The sequence below is a fragment of the Thamnophis sirtalis genome, unplaced genomic scaffold (genome assembly GCF_051295495.1).
Source record: "Thamnophis sirtalis isolate CommonGarterSnake01/CBP01778 unplaced genomic scaffold, rThaSir2_p1.2 scaffold_13, whole genome shotgun sequence".
Taxonomy (NCBI): domain Eukaryota; kingdom Metazoa; phylum Chordata; class Lepidosauria; order Squamata; family Natricidae; genus Thamnophis; species Thamnophis sirtalis.
The window spans coordinates 39,184,435-39,207,360 of record NW_028261393.1 but is presented as its reverse complement, the minus strand read 5'-3'; the positions used below and the strand labels follow the sequence as shown (position 1 = coordinate 39,207,360).

Sequence of the window (22,926 nt, the reverse complement as noted above, 5' to 3'; positions counted from 1 at the left end):
ATGGAGCCCATGTGACACACACCCCGCACATCTCCTGCATGCGCTCCGCCCCCCCCCCCCCCCCGCATGCGTGGCAGACACCCAAAAATCAGCTGGTTGGTGGGAGGCGTGCGTGCATGCATGGTGGAGCTGAACTGGGGTGACGGCTCATGTGACTGCCGAGAGGGCCACAGGTTCGCCATCACGGTTTTATTGTTTAGTCACTGACAGCTTATCAGGAGGTGTATTTCCTAACTAAACCAGTAAATTTTCTCATTCATTTTGTTCAGGTTTTTTTTTGGGGGGGGGGGGGGGACACTTTTCAATTTTGTCTATATCTGCCACCCAGCATTTTTGAGCTATAAGTGCTGAATCCAGATTTGCCAACTTCTTATAGTCTTTTGCAATTGAAAATAGTAGTAATACTAATTTCTACTAATAATAGCTGGGAGCTGTCCATGGTACCCATAGGGACCATTCTCTGGACTTTCTTTGATGTCTGCTTTCTTGTGGGCACATCTCCTTGTTCATTGGGAATGAATGTTCTGCTTGCTGATCATCGCACAGATGGTTTTATGAAGATCTTGTCTGCTTTTTGTGAACTGCTTACAAGTAAATGACTGGAAAGGAAAGTTCAAAGAGATCCAGATGATTTCTTGCAACCTAACAGCCAATTTGGTATGAGCCGAGGTGGCGCAGTGGTTAGAGTGCAGTACTGCAGCCACTTCAGCTGACTGTTAGCTGCAGTTCGGCGGTTCAAATCTCACTGGCTCAAGGTTGACTCAGCCTTCCATCCTTCCGAGGTGGGTAAAATGAGGACCCAGACTGTGGGGGCAATATGCTGACTCTGTAAACCGCTTAGAGAGGGCTGAAAGCCCTATGAAGCGGTATATAAGTCTAATTGCTACTGCTATTGCTAAGCAATGCCAAGTCCTCTGTCTCATGGTGTGAGGGCCGAAGGTGGCAAAGCTGAAAGTAAAAAGCCTGGGACTATATTAGATCATTACCAAAGCATGTGGCAAGCAGCCTCGACACCCATCTCAGAGAAATGAGCAAGAAGTTTGTTATCACATAAACGGTGGAAGAAATAGCGGTTTAGTTTAAACCTTGGGCTGTTACATATAGATGGTTTGATTTGTAGCTTCTGCAGTAGCTGAGAAATTATCAGAGCTTCATTGTATAAGTAGTTAGAATAGAATAACAGAGTTGGAAGGGACCTTGAAGGTCTTCTAGTCCAACCCCCTGCTTAGGCAGGAAACCATACAGCACTTCAGACAAAAGGATATCCAACATCTTAAAATCATCCAGTGTTGGAGCATTCAGAAGCTCTGGCACAGGTTAATGCTGACATTGTTAAGAAATGTGCAGAAGTGGTGCTGAACTCAGGATGAACAGGTTCAACTAATGGGCAATGAGCAATGTAATAGCAGGCTGAGGGTAATATATCAACAGCCATATAAATAGAAATCAAGCTAGTTTAAAGTGGAAACAAACAGATAGTTAAAAGAATAGCAGTACTTACATTTATATGGAATGGAATAGAATAGAATTCTTTATTGGCCAAGTGTGATTGGACACACAAGGAATGTGTCTTTGGTGCAAATGCTCTCAGTATACATAAAAAGACAAGATACATTCATCAAGAATCCTAAGGTACAACACTTAATGATAGTCACAGGGTACAAATAAGCAATCAGGAAACAATCAATGTCCATATAAATCATAAGGATACAAGCAACACAGTTACAGTCCTGCAATCATAAGTGGGAGGAAATGGGTGATAGGAATGAAGAGAAGACTAATAGTAATAATAATGCAGCCTTAGTGAATGGTTGGACAGGGGTGAGGGAATTATTTGTTTAGCAGAGTGATAGCATTCAGGGGAAAAACTGTTCTTGTGTCTAGTTGTCTTGGTGTGCAGGGTTCTATAGCGTCATTTTGAGGGTAGGAGTTGAAACAATTTATGTCCGGGATGCTTGGAGTCTAGATATTTTCTCAGCCTTCTTTTTGACTTGTGCAGTGTACAGGTCCTCAATGGAAGGCAGATTGGCAGTAATTGTTTTACTGTAATAGACCACTCCATAGTATTTTACAGCCCTCTCTAAGCGTTTATAGAGCCAGCTTCTATCCCCCAACAATCTCAGTCCTCATTTTACCAACCTCGGATGGATGGAAGCCTGAGTCAATCTTGAGCTCCGTCAGGATCAAACTCCAGGATGTGGGCAGAGTTTGCCTGCACTACAGGTAGTCCTTGCCTTATGACCACAATTGAACCCAAAATCTCTGCTGTTCAGTGAGACATTTGTTCAACGAGTTTTGCCCCATTTTACAACTTTTCTTGCCATAGTTGTTAAGTGAATCACTGTAGTTGATAAGTTCATAACCTGGATATTAGTGAATCTGGCTTCCCCATTGACATTGCTTGTCAAACGGTTGCAAAAGGGGACCACATCTGTAATGAGTAGCCAAGCATCTGAATTTTGATCACGTGATCATGGGGATGCTACAAAGGTCCTAATTATGAGAAACAGTCATAAGTCACATTTTTCAGTGCCATTGTGAGTTTGAATGGTCACTGAATTAACTGTTTGTAAGTGGAGTAGTAGAAGAGACGTGGTAGCTCAGTGGCTAAGATGCTGAGCTTGTCAATTAGAAAGGTTGACAGTTCGGCAGTTCAAATCCCTAGCGCCGCGTAACTGAGTGAGTTACTTCTCCCAGCTTCTGCCTACCTAGCACATAAAAAATGCAAGTAGAAAAATAGGGACCACCTTTGGTGGAAGGTAACAGCATTCTGTGCACCTTCGGCATTTACTTATGCTGGCCACACGACTACAGAGACGTCTTCGGACAGCGCTGGCTCTTCGGCTTTGAAACAGAGATGAGCACCGCCCCCTAGAGTCGGGAACGACTAGCACAGTCGTTTTGGGGAGGAAAACAAGGGGGGGGGAATGTGCTTCTGCCTCCCAGCAATTTGCCTCCTTGCAACAAACAGCAAACAATGCAGACAATGTACACTGTTTGTAGTGTTTCATTTCAGACTATACTTGTACAGAAGCTGTTAAAATTGATGTGCTTTCTGGAAGTATAGTTATTCTCTGCTATTTAAAAGAAGATACAATAGCACTGGGTCTCTTCAGATCAAGCATTTATTTTAAAAAGCTTCTTCATTTTGTTAAGCTGTCTAGAGCAATAATAAATTAGTCTTTAAAAAATAGGTCTAATAATTTGAACATTCTATAGGCATTTATAGTTATTGACTTATCTTCTTGCAGCAAGCAGCAAACAGCCTGATTAGCACAAGAAAAAACATCTGCTTCTGCCAGGAATTTGCTGCCTCCCGATCATCAGCTGTTTCAGACTGCCAGGATTGGTATGGTATCGACCATGGTATCCTTCTGCGGCGGTTGCGTGAGGTGGGAGTGGGAGGCACCGTTCTTTGGTGGTTCTCCTCCTATCTCTCGGACAGGTCGTAGTCAGTGTTGGTCGGAGGGTAGAGGTTGACCCCTAGGCCCCTTAATTATGGGGTGCCGCAGGGTTCGGTCCTGTCCCCCCTCCTATTCAGTATCTACATGAAGCCACTGGGTGAGATCATTCGTCGGCACGGGATAAAATACCACCAATACGCGGACGATACACAGTTGTATCTGTCCGCCCCGTGCCAACTCAGTGAAGCAGTTGAAGTGATGTGTCAGTGCCTGGAGGCTGTCAGGGTCTGGATGGGTGTGAACAAGCTTGCACTCAATCCCGACAAGACCGAGTGGCTTGTGTTTTTCCCTCCCAAAGATTGGCCTTGTATTCCATCTCTCAGGCTCAGGGGTGAAATTATATGCCCCCTCAGACAGGGTTCGCAATTTGGGAGTCCTCCTGGACCCACAGCTGACTTTAGAACATCATGTGTCGGCTGTGACCAGGGTGACATTTGCCCAGATTCGCCTGGTGCACCAATTGCGTCCCTACCTGAACCGGGAGGTCCTCAGAACAGTCACTCACGCCCTTGTGACCTCAAGACTGGACTACTATAACACGCTCTACATGGGGCTGCCCTTGAAGAGCATTCGGAGACTTCAGCTTATCCAGAATGCAGCCATGCGAGCGATTGTGGGTGCACCTCCGTACATCCATGTTACACCTATCCTCCACGAGCTGCACTGGCTGCCTGTTGGGCTCCGGACGCGCTTCAAGGTACTAGTCGTTACTTTTAAAGCCCTACATAGTATTGGACCTGGGTACTTGAGAGACCGCCTCCTGCCAATTACCTCCCCACAGATTAGGCCTCCTCTGAATACCATCTGCTAGCCAATGTTGACTGTCGACCACCCGGAGGAGGGCCTTCTCTGTGGCTGCTCCGGCCCTCTGGAACGATCTCCCCGTGGAGATCCGGACCTCCTCCAGGCTTTCTGCAAAGCCATTAAGACCTGGCTGTTCCAGCAGGCCTGGGGCTGATGAGTTCCCAGCCCCACTTGAATTGTTGTGACTCTTGCTTTATTTTTAACTTCTTTTGTCTTTTGTTCTGTTGTTTGTATTCCCCCCCCCCCCGCCACCTTGTTTGTTAGCCGCCCTGAGTCCCTCGGGAATAGTGCGGCATACAAATGGAATAAACATTTCCAAACATTGCTATAGCCTATTGCAGCCTTCGCAAGCCCCATTTTCTCCGTTTGCTGCAAGGAGGTAAATTGCTGGGAGGCAGCGGCCAAAGGGTGGGGGGCAATGAGTGGGTGGGGCTATATTCAGTGTATAAGACGCACCCAAATTTCACCATCTTTTTTTGGTGGGGGGAGCATCTTATACTCCGAAAAATATGGTGATTCACAAAGAGATTGATTCCAAGTCTTCTTGCATATTCTTTTCTACAATAAATCAGCTTTTTCACAGAAATTTTGATTATGTGGTGCTGAGTTCCTGGATACCTGAGATTTCTTTCTATAGCTGATGTGAAGTCTTACAGTATCTTGACCACTTAGTCCAAGACTATATGATGCGATAGCTTTATTGATTAGCCTGTAGGCCACATCAAAGCACATGGTCTAAACACATACCGCCAATAAAATCTTATACAAACAGCTTAAAATAAGAGTAAGGTAAAATACAATAGTTATAGGATAAAATACAATATAATTTAATACATAAATATATAAAATAGAATAAAATGACATTAAATTATATTTCAATGTCACCCCTGCAATCTACCCCAATCAGTCCCACATATGCAGATCTCAACCAAACCATTTTGATTAAGGACTGTGCTGTGTTAAATGTTATTTTCCGGTTCTGGCCTCACCTAAGGTAAGTTGTTTTGATATGGGGATCCCATAGGGTCCTTTGTTTGGTATATAGACCAAAGTACCTGTCTCCCACCCCCACTTATACAAGCAACAATCCAATAGGATGTGAGCCAAGTCTTCTACCTCTGCTGCTCCACAAATGCAGAGACGCTCATTGTAGGGTATAGAGTGGAATCTCCCATATCTGACTATTGTGTCAAGCTGCTCGAATCTCGCTCACATAAATATCTCCCTAAGATGCTTTGGCAGTTGTAACTTCAAATAGCTGTCTACTTGAAAAGTATGTTTGTATTTGCTCAGCCATTTCAGGTTACCCACCTTACTAAGGGTAGCTATATCATTTTGTGCTTCTATATCCTTAATTCTTCGGGCAGCTCTTTTTTTGACTATAGACCAGTGGTGAGTTGCAGGTGGTACGCCCCAGTATGGGCGTACCGGTGCCTGCTGGGAGCACAGGGTACCGTTCCGGTATGATGCTCCGGAGGGCCCGTCTGCCCACCCTCCTTACCTGTATTTGAGCTCTTCGGCACTTCCACACACGCACACGGAGCGTATGGCGCCTGCATGACGCTCTGTCAAGCAGCTGGAGTGTCGCGGAGCTGTCACAGAGCGTCGCAGTAGGTAAAGATGCATGTGTGCGGTGCGCATGTGTGCGTGTGTGCTGCACGCATTCATATGGTGGACACCGGGCCCCGTTGCATCATACCGGTTGCAACAGGATCTGGAACCCACCACTGCTATAGACTATAGGAAAAGCAAGATACAGATTCGAGAAAACAAATGTTTCATGGTAATTTTGATTGGTTATGATGATTGTTCCCTTTTTCTTAGGACTCTTGTGGAGACGCTCAAATCGATGGACTTGTCTACTCTGAAGCCATTTGTTCCTGGACAACCAGAAAAATTTGCTACCTTCTTGGACAGCGTGATTGGCAGTTAACTATGTGGGTTTGAACAAGAGAGCAAATTGAGAATTAAAACTTTCGTTCAACAGATTCACATTTTGTGTGAAACCAGCTGATGTTTTTTTATAGCATCTTGTAAACCTCAAATGGAGATGAGACTATTCTGCCATGTAAGGCAAAGAGGCCCTTGTCTTGGTTGACAAAGTGGGCAAAGTGCCAAAACCAATCTGTGTTATGGTAATTATGTTTTGTAAACTCAGTCTCCTTCAATAAACCATGATTAAGTAGGAGGCTTTCCCACGGTATATGAACCAAGCATATGGTTTTTTTAAAAAAATTAGGCAATCATGGCTTGTTCAGTAAACCATAATGATCAATTTAATGTTTCCTTTATAAAAGTATCACTTTAATGTGGTGAGCCAAGAGTTCCCAAGGCTATTTAAATGTCTAAATCCTGACATCGTTATGCATGAAATTATATACATTCTGTGCAATCTATAAAGCCTTCTCTTGTTAAATGTGCATGTAATTCTTCAGCCTACAATTTGATTTGGATCTTTTTTTTTCTTGGAGGCCATCAGCCCCACTTTGTCGTTGGATTTCTGAGCAGGTCAGTTAGTTGGACTCTTGGTCAGATTCAGAGGTGGATTCCTACTGGTTCAGCCTGGTTCGGCCAAACCAGTAGTGGTTTGGCGGCCTGGGTCGCTGGAACCAGCAGCAACCCAGGCCTGCCATGCCCCTGAACTGGTTCTCCGCTTTTTTGCTTCTGCGCAAGTGCAGTGAATTTTTTTATTGCACTGTGCATGCGCGCGCAGCGCACATCAGTCGTGTGCGGGGTGTGGGCATGAGCAAACCGGCAGTAGTGACTGCTGGAACCCACCCTGATCAGATTTGAAATAATGTTTGCTCCCTCTCAATGGAGAACTCTCACAGGTAATTATGGTTAGGGTAAATTTAGTACACAAAATTATCCACTACAATGTCCTACCTGTCAATGATTACTTCAGCTTCAACCTCAATAATATACGAGCACACAATAGATACAAACTCAAGGTGAACTGCTCCAAACTCAATTGCAGAAAATATGATTTCAGCAACAGAGATGTCAATGCCTGGAATGCTCTACCTGACTCTGTGGTTTCTTCCCCAAACCCCCAAAACTTTAACCTTAAACTGTCTACTGTTGACCTCAGCCCATTCCTAAGAGGTCTGTAAGGGACGTGCATAAGAGCACCAGCATGCCTATCATCCCTGTCCTACTATCTCCATTTATTCCTACCCATTTACTGTGTTCATATTTATGTTTATACTTATACCTGTTATCTTTTACATGTTTGACAAACTAAATAAAATAAAAATAATAAATCTCTTAACTCAACTTGCTCTAAGTTCAAACCTTAGACTGCATACTGTTGCATTTTATTCAAGGAGATAAAATGCATTTTGTGATAACCTCAGCATGGCAGACCGGCAAGGGATATAAATCCTTCCACATCACACCATCCAGTCAGAGATGAAGAAGCTTCTTGGATGAGAAGCAAAATGCCTTCAAAGAAAAAGCAAGGAAGTCCAGTTGCCTCTTGAAAAAACACTTTTCAGACAACCATGACCTGGAAGACTGAAAATCTCATTGACCCTGTCTGATTTTTAAATCTTAGGAATGGTCAGTTTCTCATCCTTTGGGCTAAAATCAAGCATGAGTCACTGGCCAATTATGGAAACCCAGATCCAAGTTGCTGTGGGACATCAAATAGGGAAAGCAATTTTGGAGCGTACATGGAGTGTTACCACACGGAACAGATGGATTTACCCAGTGCGTTGTCAAACAGCTGCATGCAGATTATGATAAATCACAGCAAGCTGAACTGACTGAACCATTAAAAATGTAAAGGTTCCCCTCGCACATATGTGCTAGTCGTTCCTGACTCTAGGGGGCGGTGCTCATCTCCGTTTCAAAGCCAAAGAGCCAGCACTGTCCGAAGACGTCTCCGTGGTCATTTCGCTGGCATGACAACACTGAAGGGGCACGGAATACTGTTACCTTCCCACCAAAGGTGGTTCCTAATTTTCTACTTGCACTTTTACATGCTTTTGAACTGCTAGGTTGGCAGAAGTTGGAACAAGTAACGGGAGCTCGCTCCGTTACATGGTGCTAGGGATTTGAACTGCTGAACTGCCCACCTTTCTGATCGACAAGCTCAGCGTCTTAGCCACTGAGCCACCTTGTCCCTAGGCTGAACCATTACTGCCGGTGAATAGATTACAACCCCTTTTATTTTAATGTAGCATACACTGTTTAAAACAAGGCCATGGGTTTGTTTTGCATGCACTCTCCAATCTATGGAGAGATCTGGTAATCGTCTAAGCCAGGGGTGTCCAAACTTGGGAACTTTAAGACTTGTGGACTTCAACTCCCAGAATTCCTCAGCCAGCCATGCTGATTGGGGAATTCTGGGAGTTGAAGTCCACAAGTGTTAAAGTTCCCAAGTGTGGACACCCCTGGTCTAAGCAATTCCCAGTTAATGACAAGTAAAGGCATTTGGTAACGCCGTCCCTAGATCAGAGCGGTTGTGCCTATGGGCAACACCTGGAGCCTCCATTACCCCAACTGACCCCACACAACAGACTTCAGCTCATTCACTAATCATAGAACAGAAATCCCTAGGGCTGGAAGGGGGACCTCAGAGGTCTTCTAGTCCAACCCCCTGCTCAAGGCAAGAAACCTTATCCCTATCCCTGCCAAGCTCTCCAGTCTTAACCAGTCAGGCAGACTGGTCCAAAGAGTGCCCCCCCTCAAAACAACAACACCTTCCCCCTCCTCCCTACAGGTCAGGGGCCACGCGGGGTTCCCTTCACCACCCAGACTCAGATCGGATCCCACCCACTCACTCCCGAAGCGCCTGGTGAGAAAAGCCAAGCCAAACGCGGGCTGTCCGCCACGTGCCGGTTTTCCACGTGCGCCGAGCTGGCGCGCTCTTAGCCCGAGGCAAATTGCCGACAGCTGAGAGACCCTCTCCGGCCGCCGCCTCCTCCTCCCACCCCACACGCTCGCCTTCATAAAGGCCTGGCCGGGCCACACCTTCCTCCCCAGCCGCGCTCGCCCCGACTCTTGCGCGCTGCTTTCCTCCCCCGCTACCTTCGCTCTCTTAGCTTCCCCCTGCGCCCTTTTCTTCCCTGGGGGCTGTGGCTCCCTCTTCCCGCAGCCTCGCCTCGCCTGCTTCTCCCCCTGCCTCGGCCATGCAGAAGTGCTGGAAGAAGTACTTTGGGCAGAAGTCCCTCAGCGAGGTGACCATGGATGAGTACTTGGGCAGCCAGGGACTCTACCGCAAGCTCACGGCCAAAGACGCCACTTGTCTCTTTCGGGCCATTTCCGAACAGGTAAAGCCTGGGCTGGCGCTTGGGGACGACCCCCCCCCTTTGGCCCTTGGCTCTTGGGCTTATTTGGGGAGGGGGGTCGAAAACCACGACTCACTAAACCGTGTATACGCGCAACACCCGTGAGCAGAGACCCAGCCTGTTCCTTCTCTTCCTTCTTAATTTTTTTTTTGCGGGGATGGGGGTGTCTCTATCCAAGCGGCCAAGCAGAAGATGAAGCCTAACGAGTCAGCCCCGACCTCTTCGCCTTGAAGTGAAAGTTCTCGAGTTTTATTTCTGCTTTGTAAAAAATTGTTGAAGGCACTTGAAAGCGTTTCCCGGTTGCCTTTAAAAAAATGGGGGGGGGAATTAACCCCGGGACAAATGAATTGGTTGACCCAGCTAGAAGTGTACCCTGAAGTATGAATTTAACACAACCAGGTTGAAAGGGTCCTGCTTGCTTGATTAAAAACGTGTCTAACTTTTACAACCAACTTTTAAAGAAGTTAGGTCCCTACAGTGGGTTAAACTTCAAACTTGGGTTGGGTTTGACTTTCCTGTCCTTTGGGAAGCCGGCTACCTTCATTGGTAGTCCTAGTTTTCTGATACATAGTGGCTTACTCATCTGCCATGGTTAAACTGGGGTTTAGCAGTGTGGACTCTGGCTGAGTTCCAAGCTGATTACCTAAAGGCAGTTCACCAAATTAAGATAAGCTCTGTAGCTCAACACAGACCAGTTTTGTTCAGGCTCTATAGTTAAGCCTCCTTGGGACTTGGACAGGAGCCAGCAGGAGATAGCATAGCTGTTGTAGACTTTTCTGGAAATCTAGAACACAACTTAAAAGTTGCACTTCTATACGGTTGCCCTAAAAGGGTCTGTATGTTATTCACTGGGAGTTAGAGAACTTAGCGTTTCTTCATGTTTCTTTTTAGAAAATAGAACCTCAGAAATTCTGGTAGTATTTAAATGCCGAGTAAGAGGATGGGAAGTCTCTCATAGTGACTAATTACTATGCCCCAAGTAATAATAAAACATTTGATAGTTTATGTAATGCACTCTTTCTAAGTGGTGACACCTCCAGGTATCCAAAGCTCAGTTCTTGAGGGTCTCAGCAAGTGGCCATATCAGCTGGGGAATTTAGCAATAGCAGTAGACTTATATACCGCTTCATAGGCCTTTCAGGCCTCTCTAAGCGGTTTACAGAGAGTCAGCATATTGCCCCCAACAATCTGGGTCCTCATTTTACCCACCTCAGAAGGATGGAAGGCTGAGTCAACCCTGAGCCGGTGAGATTTGAACCGCTGACCTGCTGATCTAGCAGTAGCCTGCAGTGCTGCATTTTAACCACTGCGCCACCTTGGCTCTTTGAGGAAATGAATACACACAGAGAGAAACAGAGAGAGAGGGGGAGAGGGGGGAGGGAGAGGGAGGGAGGGAGAGACAGAGAGAGACACAGAGAGAGAGAGAGACAGAGAGAGAGAGAGAGAGAGAAAATCCAGAAATAGCGAAGTTGGTGCACTGCATTTTTCCTGACCTGATACCCAATTTGATTTGTTGGGCCTAAAACTCCCCAAGCTAGTGCCAAATGTAGTATATTTCAACTGCATTTGCTGCAGTTGAGCAAATGATAAGTTAATCAGGTCCTCGTGCAACAACTGGCCGAGTTTGTAATTGTTTTCTTATTATGGGTTATTGTTTACATTGGCTCTGAGCTATGGGTAAGTATTGTTGGGATTTTGCCTGGACTGCAAGGCCATTTATAACATTTATAAACAAACATTCAACACTTTAAAAGCTGGAGCAAACCTGTTTGAGGAGCAGAGGACTTGTAGCCTCTTTCCCATCTGAGTTCCATGGACTGCTTTGAGATGCACCGGGTCTCTGGGAATAATTATGAATGCTCTAATGAATTGTTTTGCAACCTTAGCCATTTTAAGAGGTGTGGAATTCAACTCCCAGAAATACTTACTGCTGGCTGGGGTATTCTGGGAGTTGAAGACCACTCCTGTTAATATGGCTAAGGTTGGAAAACACTGTTCTAATGTAAGCCATTTATGGATCACTATGGAGCATGTATAATAGATGGGGAACTCATCAAATTTGCAGATGACATCAAACTGGCAGGTATAGCCAACACTCCGCAAGATAGGCTCAAGATACAGAAGAATTTTGACAGACTTGAACATTGGGTGCTATCTAACAAAATGAAATTCAATGGTGAAAAAAGTCAGGTTCTACATTTAGGCAAGAAAAACAAAATGCACAGGTACAGTATGTGGTACCTTGCTCAATAGTAGTAACTGTGAGAGGGATTTTGGAGTCCTAGTGGACAACCATTTAAATAGGAGCCAGCCGTGTGCAGCAGCTGCCAAAAAAGCCAACACAGGCTGCATAAACAGAGGGACAGAATCAAGATCATGTGAAGTGTTAATATTACTTTATAAGGCCACACTTGGAATACTGCATCCAGTTTTGGTCACCACGCTGTAAAAAAGATGTTGAGACTCTAGAAAGAGTGCAGAGAAGAGCCACAAAGATGATTAGAGGACTGGAGACTAAAACATATGAAGAACAATTGCAGGAACTGGGTATGTCTAGTTTAATGAAAAGAAGGACTAGGGGAGACATGATAGCAGTCTTCCAATATCTCAGGGGCTGCCACAAAGAAGAGGGAGTCAAGCTATTGCCCAAAGCACCTGAGGGTAGGACAAGAAACAATGGGTGGAAACTAATCAAGGAGAGAAGCAACTTAGAACTGAGGATAAATTTCCTGAAGAACAATTGATCAGTGGATTAATTGACTCCAGAAGTTGTGAATGCTCCAACACTGGAGGTTTTTAAGAAGATGTTGGATAACCATTTGTCTTAAGTGGTGTAGGGTTTCCTGCCTAGGCAGCAGGTTGGACTAGAAGACCTCCAAGGTCCCTTCCAACTGTTATCCTATTCTAATGCTTACCCCCTTATCTAGCTAATTTGAAATAACTATTTTGGCTAGAAATGACCCAAATACTATTTATTGAACAACAAACTGTCTCAGAATCTCACCAAAGAAAGATTAAGGCTAAACTTGGTAAGTTTGTATGTTTTATGATCCTTGAATTTACTATCAAAGTAAAGGATCCTGCTTATCTCTGCTTTATTTTTCTTTCTGTTTGCAGGCTCTTAAGATAAGGAAGCACATTAATCACTTTCCAAAGTTACTTAATTTGAATGATTTCCTTAACATTGTTTTAAATTTTGACTTAATAACTCTGATGCTTCAGAACAGAAATGTAATTTGCACACAGATCTATTCTGCTTCATGAAACTGTAGTTGGTTCATACTGCCCTAAATTTTAATTGATATATCAATGTTTGTAGGTTTATGCTTGTCAGATTCATCACATGGCAGTCAGAAATGCTTGTGTTTCCTTCATGAGGAAAAACCAGATAAATTTTGAGGCTGTGAGTATATTTGTTTTTGAAGTATGTTTTAAAGTATGCATATATAAACCTCTTCAACCATATATAATTTATACATGTTTGATTTTTAAATTGATTTAACTGGGAAATTAAATCCTAATTTTTGTTATATAGCAATTTTCTTAGCTGCTCAGAGTTGAGTGTCAGGCAATATTGAAGTTTAATAAAAAAATATTAGACCAAATCATTAGTATGTAGGATCCCTGCTGCTTTCTGAGCTTGGTGGTTTTCTTGCAGACTTTTCACTACCAAATTAGATAATAATATCAGTGCTGGAGGGGAGTGGGTTTGCATTTCAGTATGACTGACACTTTTAAATACATTTGCAGATATCTGTACAGGCACACACATACTTTATTGTGTCAGATCTCCAAATCAAGACACTTTGATGTAGTGAGTTGTGTCAGTCTTTGGTGGTAAAAATCAGAAGACACTAGCATCTTTCCAAATGTTATTAAAAGACACACGTTTTTGTGAGCTGCAACTCCCTTTTATCAGCTGCATAAAATAGTTAGCCACTGTCTATTTGATAGAGGGAATTGTACTTTGCAAAAACTTATGTTACTTGGAAAAAGTGTTATAAGCTCCTGATATTTTCCACTATAAATCAGCTCAGTTTTTCTCCCATTTTATTTGTACTTTCTTTCATGTTGCAACATCTGATAATGTATTTACTGTGATGTTTCAACATGAAATCATACATAGATGCACAAGGCACAGTTTTGGTCAATTAATTGTGTGCTGTAACCATGTATCAGTGTAAGTCAGTGGCTGTGGAGTGCAGTGGCTCAACTGGTTGGGACGCTGGCAGGAGATTAGGAAGCCCATGTTGGAGAGCTGCTGTGGGGCGGGGTTGAGCTCTCATCTTTCACTCCAGCTCCTGCTGGAGACATGAAAGGAAATCCCCAACTGGGTTGTCCCCAAGGTGGCAGAGATATCACCAGTTAATCCTTTCAACCTGGAAGTTCTTCAGAGCTGCTAACATGAGTGCAAAGTTTTGGCTTTCACAGATTGGTGATCTAAAACCTGAGTTGAAGGTTTTATTCAGAATTTAGGATGATGGGTAAAAGCAAAATCACTAATTGCATTCCCTTTCTCTCTCTCTCTCAAACAAGTATGTGGAAGGCTCATTTGAAAAATACTTGCAACGACTTGGAAATCCCAAGGTAAGAAAGATTTGGTAAATATGCTCTATGTTCATCAGAACAGCTGAACAGAAGCCCTTGAAAGTTTAAAGCAGGGTAAAATATAAAGCTGTACAAATAATCCTTGACTTACAACCATTTGTTTAGTGGCCATTCAAAGTTACAATGGCTCTGAAAAGAGTGACTTATGACTAGTTTTTCACACTTAATGACTGTTGCAGCATTCAGGTGCTTGCTAACTGGCATGTATTTATGATGGTTGTATGGTCCCAGGATCATGTGATCACCATTTGTAACTTTCCAGCAGGCTTCAGAGAAGCAAAGTGAATAGAATAGAATAGAATAGAATTATTTATTGGCCAAGTGTGATTGGACACACAAGGAATTTGTCTTTGGTGCAGATGCTCTCAGTGGACATAAAAAGACAAAACACATTCATCAAGAATCATAAAGTTACAACACCTAATGATAGTCATAGGTTACAAATAAGCAATCAGGAAACAATATCAATATAATTTGTAAAGATACAAGCAACAAAGTTACAGTCCTGTAGTCATAGATGGGAGAAGATGGGTGATAGGAACGATGAGAGGACTAATAGTAATAGAAATGCAGCCTTAGTGAATAGTTTGACAGGAGTGAGGGAATTATGTGTTTAGCAGAGTGATGGCATTGGGGGGGGGGGGAATCTGTTCTTGTGTCTAGTTGTCTTGGTGTACAGTGCTTTATAGCGTCGTTTTGAGGGTAGGAGTTGAAACAATTTATGTCCAGGATGCGAGGGGTCTGTAAATATTTTCTTTTTGACTTGTGCAGTGTACAGGTCCTCAGTGGAAGGCAGGTGGGCAGTAATTGTTTTTTCTGTAGCTCTAATTATCCTCTTCAATTATCAACTTCAATGATTTGCTTAACAACTGTGATAAGGAAAGGTTTCAAAATGGGACAAAACTCACTTAACAACTGTCTTGCTTAGCAACAGAAATTTGGGTTCAAAAGTTGAGAACTATTTGAATGTGGGATTTTCCTTACCTAGCATTTAAATTCAATTTGGTTTTGTTTACTGACCAGCCTATGCTACAGATCAATTTTTCCCAAACCAGATGGGTTATATTTGCTTTATTAATTATGATACATGGACATACATACATGCTGTCTGATACATATAAGGGTCTTATATGGAGAAAATTCCTATTCAGATTTTAGTCTTGCAAAATAGTAATAGTAATTTCAAAAGTGAAATGTAGGTCTCTCTTTTTCCATCAAACAAGTTATCTTTTTTTATAAAAATGTGGAAGCTGACATCAACTTTACTACTGCATTTTTCTTGAGTTATTATACTCATTAAACAAATAAAGTAATACATTGATGCTATAATGCACCCATTTCCCTTGCATTTCTGCGTAACCTTTGCTCTTTAAGAAAATAGTGTATTTCAATTTACTTTTATGAAAATGCTGATATCCTACCTATTGGCTCAGGGGAGTTTTGGGGTATGTGATTGAAAATACTGTAATTTTGGTCAAGTGACTGTAGGTGCCCTGTGACAGTTGTGTGAAGATTGGTTGTAGGTCACTTTTTTCAGCACTGGTATAATTTTGAATGGTCACTAAACAAATGGTCATAAGAAGTTGAGGACTATCTCCAAAGTAACCAATGTTGAATAGTCTAATTCAGGGGTGTCCAAGTTTGGCAACTTTTAAGATTTATGGACTTCAATTCCCAGAATTCCTCAGCTAGCATGGCTGTCTGGGAAATTCTAGGAATTGATAAGTCTTAAAGTTGCTAGGTTTGGAAATCTCCTGGTCTAATTTGATTCAATGAAATGAAATTCAATGGTGAAAAAAAGTAAGTTTCTATGTTTAGGCAAGAAAAACAAAATGCACAGGTACCGTATATGTGCTCAATAGTAGTACCGTATATACTCAAGTATAAGCCGAGTTTTTCAGCCCACTTTTTGGGCTGAAAAAAGCCGCCTCGGCTTATACTCGAGTCAGTGAAAAATTTGCCCGAAATGGAGGAGAAAAAGGGGCGGGGCCATGCCGCTGGGTGACGCTCGTGAATGGCCCGGCGCCCCTGTGAGTTTCCCCTCCCTCTGTGTCAGTTTGCTGCGCAGCGCGCACCGCACCATCCCCCCTCCTCACGTTCTAATGTAATGCAGGGCTATCTTACGATTCCCCTTCCTCCCTCTCCTGCCGCTCTGCAACGATGTCCCACCTCCTCCTTGTTATGGCAAGCAGCCACATAACAATGTCCCAGAGCTAGTTTACTGTTTTTCTTTGAAATAAATATTCAAAAACATTATTGGTATCTATTTTTATTTTTGAAATTTACCGGTAGCTGCTGCATTTCCCACCCTAGGCTTATACTCGAGTCAATAACTTTTCCAGTTTTTTGTGGTAAAATTAGGTGCCTCGGCTTATATTCGGGCCGGCCTATATTCGAGTATATACGGTAACTATAAGAGGGATCTTGGAGTCCTAATGGACAACCATTTAAATATGAGCCAGCAGTGTGCAGCAGCTGCCAAAAAAACTAACACAGTTCTAGACTGCATAACAAGGGATAGAATCAAGATCACATGAAGTGTTAATACCAGTTTATAATATCTTAGTAAGGCCACACTTGGAATACTGCATTTAGTTTTGGTCGCCATGATGTAAAAAAGATGTGGAGACTCTAGAAAGAGTGCAGAGAAGAGCAACAAAGAGGATTAAGGGATTGGATGCTAAAACATGAACGTTTGCAGGAACTGGGTATGTCTAGTTTAATGAAAAGAAGGACTAGGGGAGACATGATAGCAGTGGTCCAATATCTTGGGTTGCCACAAAGAAGAGGGAGTCAAACTATTCTCCAGAGCACCTGAGGGCAGGACAACAAGCAATGGGTGGAAACTAATCAAGGAGAGAAGCAACTTAGAACTAAGGAGAAATTTCCTGACAGAACAATTAATCAGTGGAACAACTTGCCTCCAGAAGTTGTGAATGCTCCAACACTGGAAGTTTTTAAGAAGATGTTGGATAACCATTTGTCTGAAGTGGTGTGGGGTTTCCTGCCTATGCAGGGGGTTGGACTAGAAGACCTCCAAGGTCCCTTCCAACTCTGTTTTTCTATTCAATCATGTAGCTGCTTGATTTGGGACTCACTGCTATGTTTGAATTTTCAAGGAGACCTCTCTGTGGCATGCGTTATGGTAATCTAACATAAACATTTATGCTTGTGTCATTAACTATATTGAGCAATAGACGAAGACTTTTGTTGGAGTCACCCCAAAATTGCTATATTGCAAAGTAATCACTTCATTTCCCTTCTGTTAAACAGGAAAGTGCTGGACAACTTGAGATCAGTGCCTTCTCCCTGATCTATAAGTAAGTACTATATTACATTTTCAAATGTCAGAACATGATATCTCCATATTATTTAAATAAAATATACCTCCCACAACTTAATAGAAGCACAAGTAACCTAAGAAAGTATTCATCTGTTTCATCTGTTCATTTGTTCCTTCATAGACATTAAAGAATTTCCACCACTTACAGCTCTTAACTGTAAAAAATGATCTGAATCCATGTTGGAATAGGACATAAATCTATTTGGCAATTACTAAACTGTTGGCTTTAACAAGAATTTATTGGGTCTGTCTTAAAAGTAGCATAACTCCATTTTCATGGATCTGTTTGTGATTTACATGCTGCCTTTTAAATAAGCCTTTTCAAGATAGAGTACAGGCAAAGTGCCATAAAAATACCATAAAACCCGTTATCAAAAATTATAAATTAAAAGCTAACTAATAGAAGCAGCTTCCAAGGATTTTGTAGACATTTAGCTATCAAATTAAAACTGCAGAGACATTTTATCACAGCAGGAATGGAAGACCAAAGGGGGAAAAATACTGAGTTGATAGAAAGTATATGAGAACAGTTAATCAGTGGAACGGCTTCCCTCTGGAGGTTTGAAGAAGAGATTTCATAGCCATTTGTCAGGAATGGTATAGGGTCTCCTGTTTGAGCAGGGGTTGGACTAGAAGACAGAGGTGGGTTCCTACCGGTTCAGCAAATAGGTAGTAACTTAGCTGGACACGTGACTGTACTGGTTCTATCCTGGACACCGCCATCTTTATTTTCTGTTCTGCACATGCGCGGAACAATCTTCATTCTCCCTTTTTAAATGCTGTGCGCATGCCAGTCCCAGAGAGGTCACAGAGATGGGCCGTCTTTCACAAAAACAGAGGCGATTTGCCTTCCCCCAACTTCCAAAAGCACTCTGCAGGCTTCAGCAGGGCTGGGGGAAGGGGAAAATGCCCCCGTTTTTGTGAAAAACTGAGTGTGCGTGAGTAACGTCAAGTTGGCCGTGCCCATTCAGTCACATGCCCCTCCATCTAGCCACGCCCGCCGAATCGTTAGTAAAATAATTTGAAACCCACCCCTGCTAGAAGACCTCCAAAGTCCATTCCAGCTCTATGAATCTAAGGTGAAGAAGATCAACTAGCTTTTGTCTATGATTCTATGGAAAAACTGGGATGGTATAAGTCTCCGGCCTTGAGCATGGGGTTGGACTAGAAGACCTTCAAGGTCCCCTCCATTCCCTGTTCTATGTTCTATACACTTTTATCTTTCCATGATGGCTTTGCTGCTAAAAATGTGTTGCAGCTGCTTTGACTTCTGATGGATTAAAAAAAGGCACCTTGCAACTTGCAAGGAGTGTTTAGTTTTTAGCAGAAAAGCTACCAGAAGCAGCACTGTTGGGAAGCCCTGGGAGCTGGGTCAGTGGGCAAGTGGGGGGTGGAAATCCACTGTCTCTCCGGTGCGCACTTCTGTTCTGGAGGTTGCACAAACCTAACTCACTGGAATAACCACAGTAGTGTGTGGGGGAGAGGGTCTTCTTTCATAAGCCAATTATTTTGCTTGGTCAGTTGGCAGGACTAATAATCTACCAATGTCTTTGAAATTATTGTTGCTCTGAACTGAAGAAGCTTCTTGGAGGAGAAGCGAAACGTCTTCCAAGAAAAAACAAGAAACTCCAGTTGCCTCTTGAAAAAACATCTTTGGGGTGACTTATTTTTTTCTTCTGTCTCTCACCCTTGCAATTATCTAGTCGAGACTTCATTCTTTATCGGCACCCTGGAAAACCTGCTACTTATGCTACTGACAACGGCTTTGAGGATAAGGTAAGTGAGCTTGACCTATGAGAGAAAAACTGAAGGTAATGCTCTATGCATTAGGTCAGTGATGGCAAAACTTTTTCGCCTTGGGTGCCAAAAGCATGCTTGTTTACTATTGCGCACATACGTGTGCCCACTCCCATAATTTAATGCCCCCCCTGACGTGACCCCTGCATATGTGCGTGTGAACCCCCCCTCCTGCTGCCCTGTGCGCGCATGGCTTTCTTGGAGCCTGGGGAGCAGTGGTGGGTTTCAAATTTTTTTACAACCTCTTCTGTAGGTGTGGCCTGCTTTGTGGGAGTGGCTTGCTGGCCATGTGACCAGACGGGAGTGGCTTGCTGGCCATGTGACTGGGTGGGAGTGGCTTGCCAGCCATGTGACAGGGTGGGTGTGGCCAACTTGTAAAATGTGGTGAAACTCACTTAACAACGCTCCAACGCTAGCAACCAAAATGTTGGCTCAGAAACTCTGGCATTGAAATGTGCAAGTCTTAAAGCTGTCAAGTTACAAGACGCTTGTGCCCCTAACCCTTTAGGGAAAAAAACCCTCAGGGGTGTTCAAACTTGACAGCTTTAAGACTTGTGGACTTCAACTCCCAGAATTCCTCCTCTCACTCTTCATCTTGATGATGTGCGGATGGGCAGGGGGAGGGAGCTGGAACCCGTTCTAAACGGCACGGTAGATTTGTGGAACCTCTTCTATAGAAGAGGTTAGAACTGGCAGGAACCCACCCCTGCTGGAGAGGGCCCGTTTTCTGACTTCCGGTGCCTAGTAGGTCCGTTTTTCACCCTCTACAGGCTTCAGGATGCTTCCCTGAAGCTTCCAGAGGGTGAAAAACAGCCCAATGCACAAAGTCTGTTCCTTGAACTTCCGGTTTGCACATTGGGTGGTTTTTCACCCTCCGGAGGCTTCAGCGAAAAATGGCCAAAAATTAGCTGGCCAGTGCACACATGGGCGTTGGACCTGACAGGGCAATGCCTTGCGTGCTTTCAGAAATGGCTCCCCGTGCCACAGGTTCGCCATCACGGCATTAGGTAATAGCAATAGCAATAGCACTCAGACTACTATACCGCTTTACGGTGCTTTATAGCCCTCTCTGAGCAGTTTAAAGAATCAGCCTCTTGCCCCCAACAATTTGGGTCCTCATTTTACCCACCTCGGAAGGACGGAAGGCTGAATCAACCTTGAGCCTGGTGAGATTTGAACTGCCAAATTGCAAGCAGCCGGCAGTCAGCAGAAGAAGCCTGCAGTATTGCACTCTAACCACTGCGCCACCATGATGTGCAAATCTGTTGTTTCTAGCTTCCTCGAGTACAAAATCACTCCAGCGATTGGGAGAGTATAAAACTTGTTAATTTCCAACTCCTGAAGTGAGACATTTCAGGAACTTTTTTGTGATAAATAATGCAGAAAAAAACCCAAACCACCTCTTTGATAGCTCCAGTGTTCATTGTGCATTTGCAGATATATTTTGTTAGTGGGGGGGGGGGGGGAATGGTGGCCACAGTTTATGTATCATGAGAAGATTGATGAGAACAGAGATTGGCCAAGCAGCATTTGCAATGAGGTTTTTTGAATTTTAGCCCAAAACTTTTACAGTAGTGTTCTTTTTATTTTACCCATATAACGATGCATGAGACCTTGATAAAATGAATTGGTTAACTATTACTAATACAATAGTAGCTAGAAAATATTTGCAGCCAATGTTTTTTTAAGTTTTCTGATCTAAAACCCCCAGAAGAAACTCTTAATTTTTCCACAAATCATGTTCTATGACATATTCATTATGGCTTATATGACTGCACAGTTTGTCTAAAGAAATTTGCAGTTTCTATAAAAAGGTCTGATTTTAAAAGCATTGGGTCTCATTTAATTAAAACAAAACCTGAAGGACGATACATATTTTGATGACTTGTGCTGTTGGCAACTGAGTTGGTAAAATGCTAAGTATGCTTTCTACTCATTGCCCTTGTTCCAATTTAAATTTTCCATGCCCAGATACAATCTTGACAAGTTGTGTACCCTTTAAAAGAAAGTGCTAATTAGCACAGGATTAAGCTGCGCTGCCGAATACTTCTGGCAGATTTGCTATAGACCCACTGATGTTCTCAGTCAGTGATGAAATAATGTGTGTGTTTGTGTGTGTTTGTGTGTGTATAAGCAGGCTCTCTTCATGAAACCTTGTTCATCATTATTAACACCTCTTAATGAAAAGTTTTGCTGATGGATTTCTCCAAAGATTTATCAGTTACTCGAAGTGTGCGGGACTTTGTCACATATTTTCTGAGTGTTGAATGTTTCATGGTAGCCTTATTGCCAACTAGAATTGTATTTCAAAATTGTTAACTGTAGAAATTTAACAGTTAATATTATGAAGCTGATCTTTAGGCCTGGGCACAGTCTGATGCCAGTCTATTAACTTTGGGCATTGAACTGCCTATTGGCTTCTGCATAAAAGCTTTATATGATTCATTTCACAATTTCACATTTATAGTGAAAGTGTCAAGTATGTGCCATCATTTTATTTGCATCTGTGATAGAAGAACAGTATAGTAGAAACAGGATCCTATAAACTTTTAATCTTGTTCTAAGGTGAATATTAAAAATATGCTGTCCCCTTAATATCATACCATCATCATATCCAAATAATTAAAGTAGGACATTTAGAAAGAGTTAATCGATTAACAGTATCCTGATTAATTGGACAGCTCTTTCCTCGTGATATATAACTGGATGCTGTTCAATCATACAAATCAATTTACGACACAAAATAACAACGTTTGCAAAATGTGCTAAGTAAAATAATACCATCTATCATACATTATGGTTTTCTCTTATGCATAGACATAATTTTAAAAGAACCCTTTTTATTTGAATGTAAATCATTTTTGCATTTAATCTACAAATGGCATTTAACTTCTTATCAGTGGGGGAAGCATTCTGACTGTTCTTCTGTATGGTGATCAATACAACACATGTTTTCATAGTCCCAGAATTATTTTTACAGTAAGATTTTTGCCTTTCAGATTCTGCTGTGCTGTTCTAGTAATGGCCATTACGACTCTGTTTATACCAAAAAATTTCAAGCCAATGCTGCAATCTGCCAGGGTAAATAAATCATTGCCTTTTCTATCCTACCACTCTGTTTTAAGAAGCATAATAATAAATCTATCCCATGTGAAATGTTAGCTAAGAATATCCCAGAAATCCCCTATTTTTAAAAGCATATTGCCATTATCAGCCATTTAGTTGTGTCTGTCCCTTGGTCGTTCTATAGAGCAGGACTCTCTATCCCCCTATTGTGCATGTCCTCTTCAGATCTGCCTTGGTCATCCCGGTCACCATCCTTTATAATTTTCAGCCAATGGGTGCTAGGTTGGCCCCTTCTCCTTTTTCTGCTGATCACTCCCAACATGATTGGCTTTTCGAGTGAGTCAGATCTCATGACATGACCATAGTATGACAACCTCTGTTTGGTGACCTTGGTGAGGTTTGGTCTAGGGCAGTGTTTCTCAACCTTGGCAACTTGAAGATGTCCATACGTCAACTCTCAGAATTCCCCAGCCAGTATTTGCTGGCTGAGGAATTCTGGGAGTTGAAGTCCAGACATCTTCAAGTTGCCATGGTTGAGAAACACTGGTCT

The 22,926-nt window shown here is 42.9% G+C and overlaps 1 protein-coding gene across 1 annotated transcript in view; it reads left to right on the top strand.

Moving 5' to 3' along the window:
* The window catches only part of ALG13 (ALG13 UDP-N-acetylglucosaminyltransferase subunit), a 76,024-nt gene that overhangs the window by 8,515 nt on the left and 44,583 nt on the right, over positions 1-22,926 (top strand). Inside the window, exons 4-11 of the mRNA XM_087727097.1 lie at positions 6,093-6,196; positions 7,825-7,829; positions 9,317-9,544; positions 12,882-12,965; positions 14,099-14,149; positions 17,444-17,490; positions 19,217-19,289; positions 22,310-22,391. Coding sequence (XP_087583223.1) covers positions 6,093-6,196; positions 7,825-7,829; positions 9,317-9,544; positions 12,882-12,965; positions 14,099-14,149; positions 17,444-17,490; positions 19,217-19,289; positions 22,310-22,391 — 674 coding nt within the window. The remainder of the gene's footprint in view (positions 1-6,092; positions 6,197-7,824; positions 7,830-9,316; positions 9,545-12,881; positions 12,966-14,098; positions 14,150-17,443; positions 17,491-19,216; positions 19,290-22,309; positions 22,392-22,926) is intronic.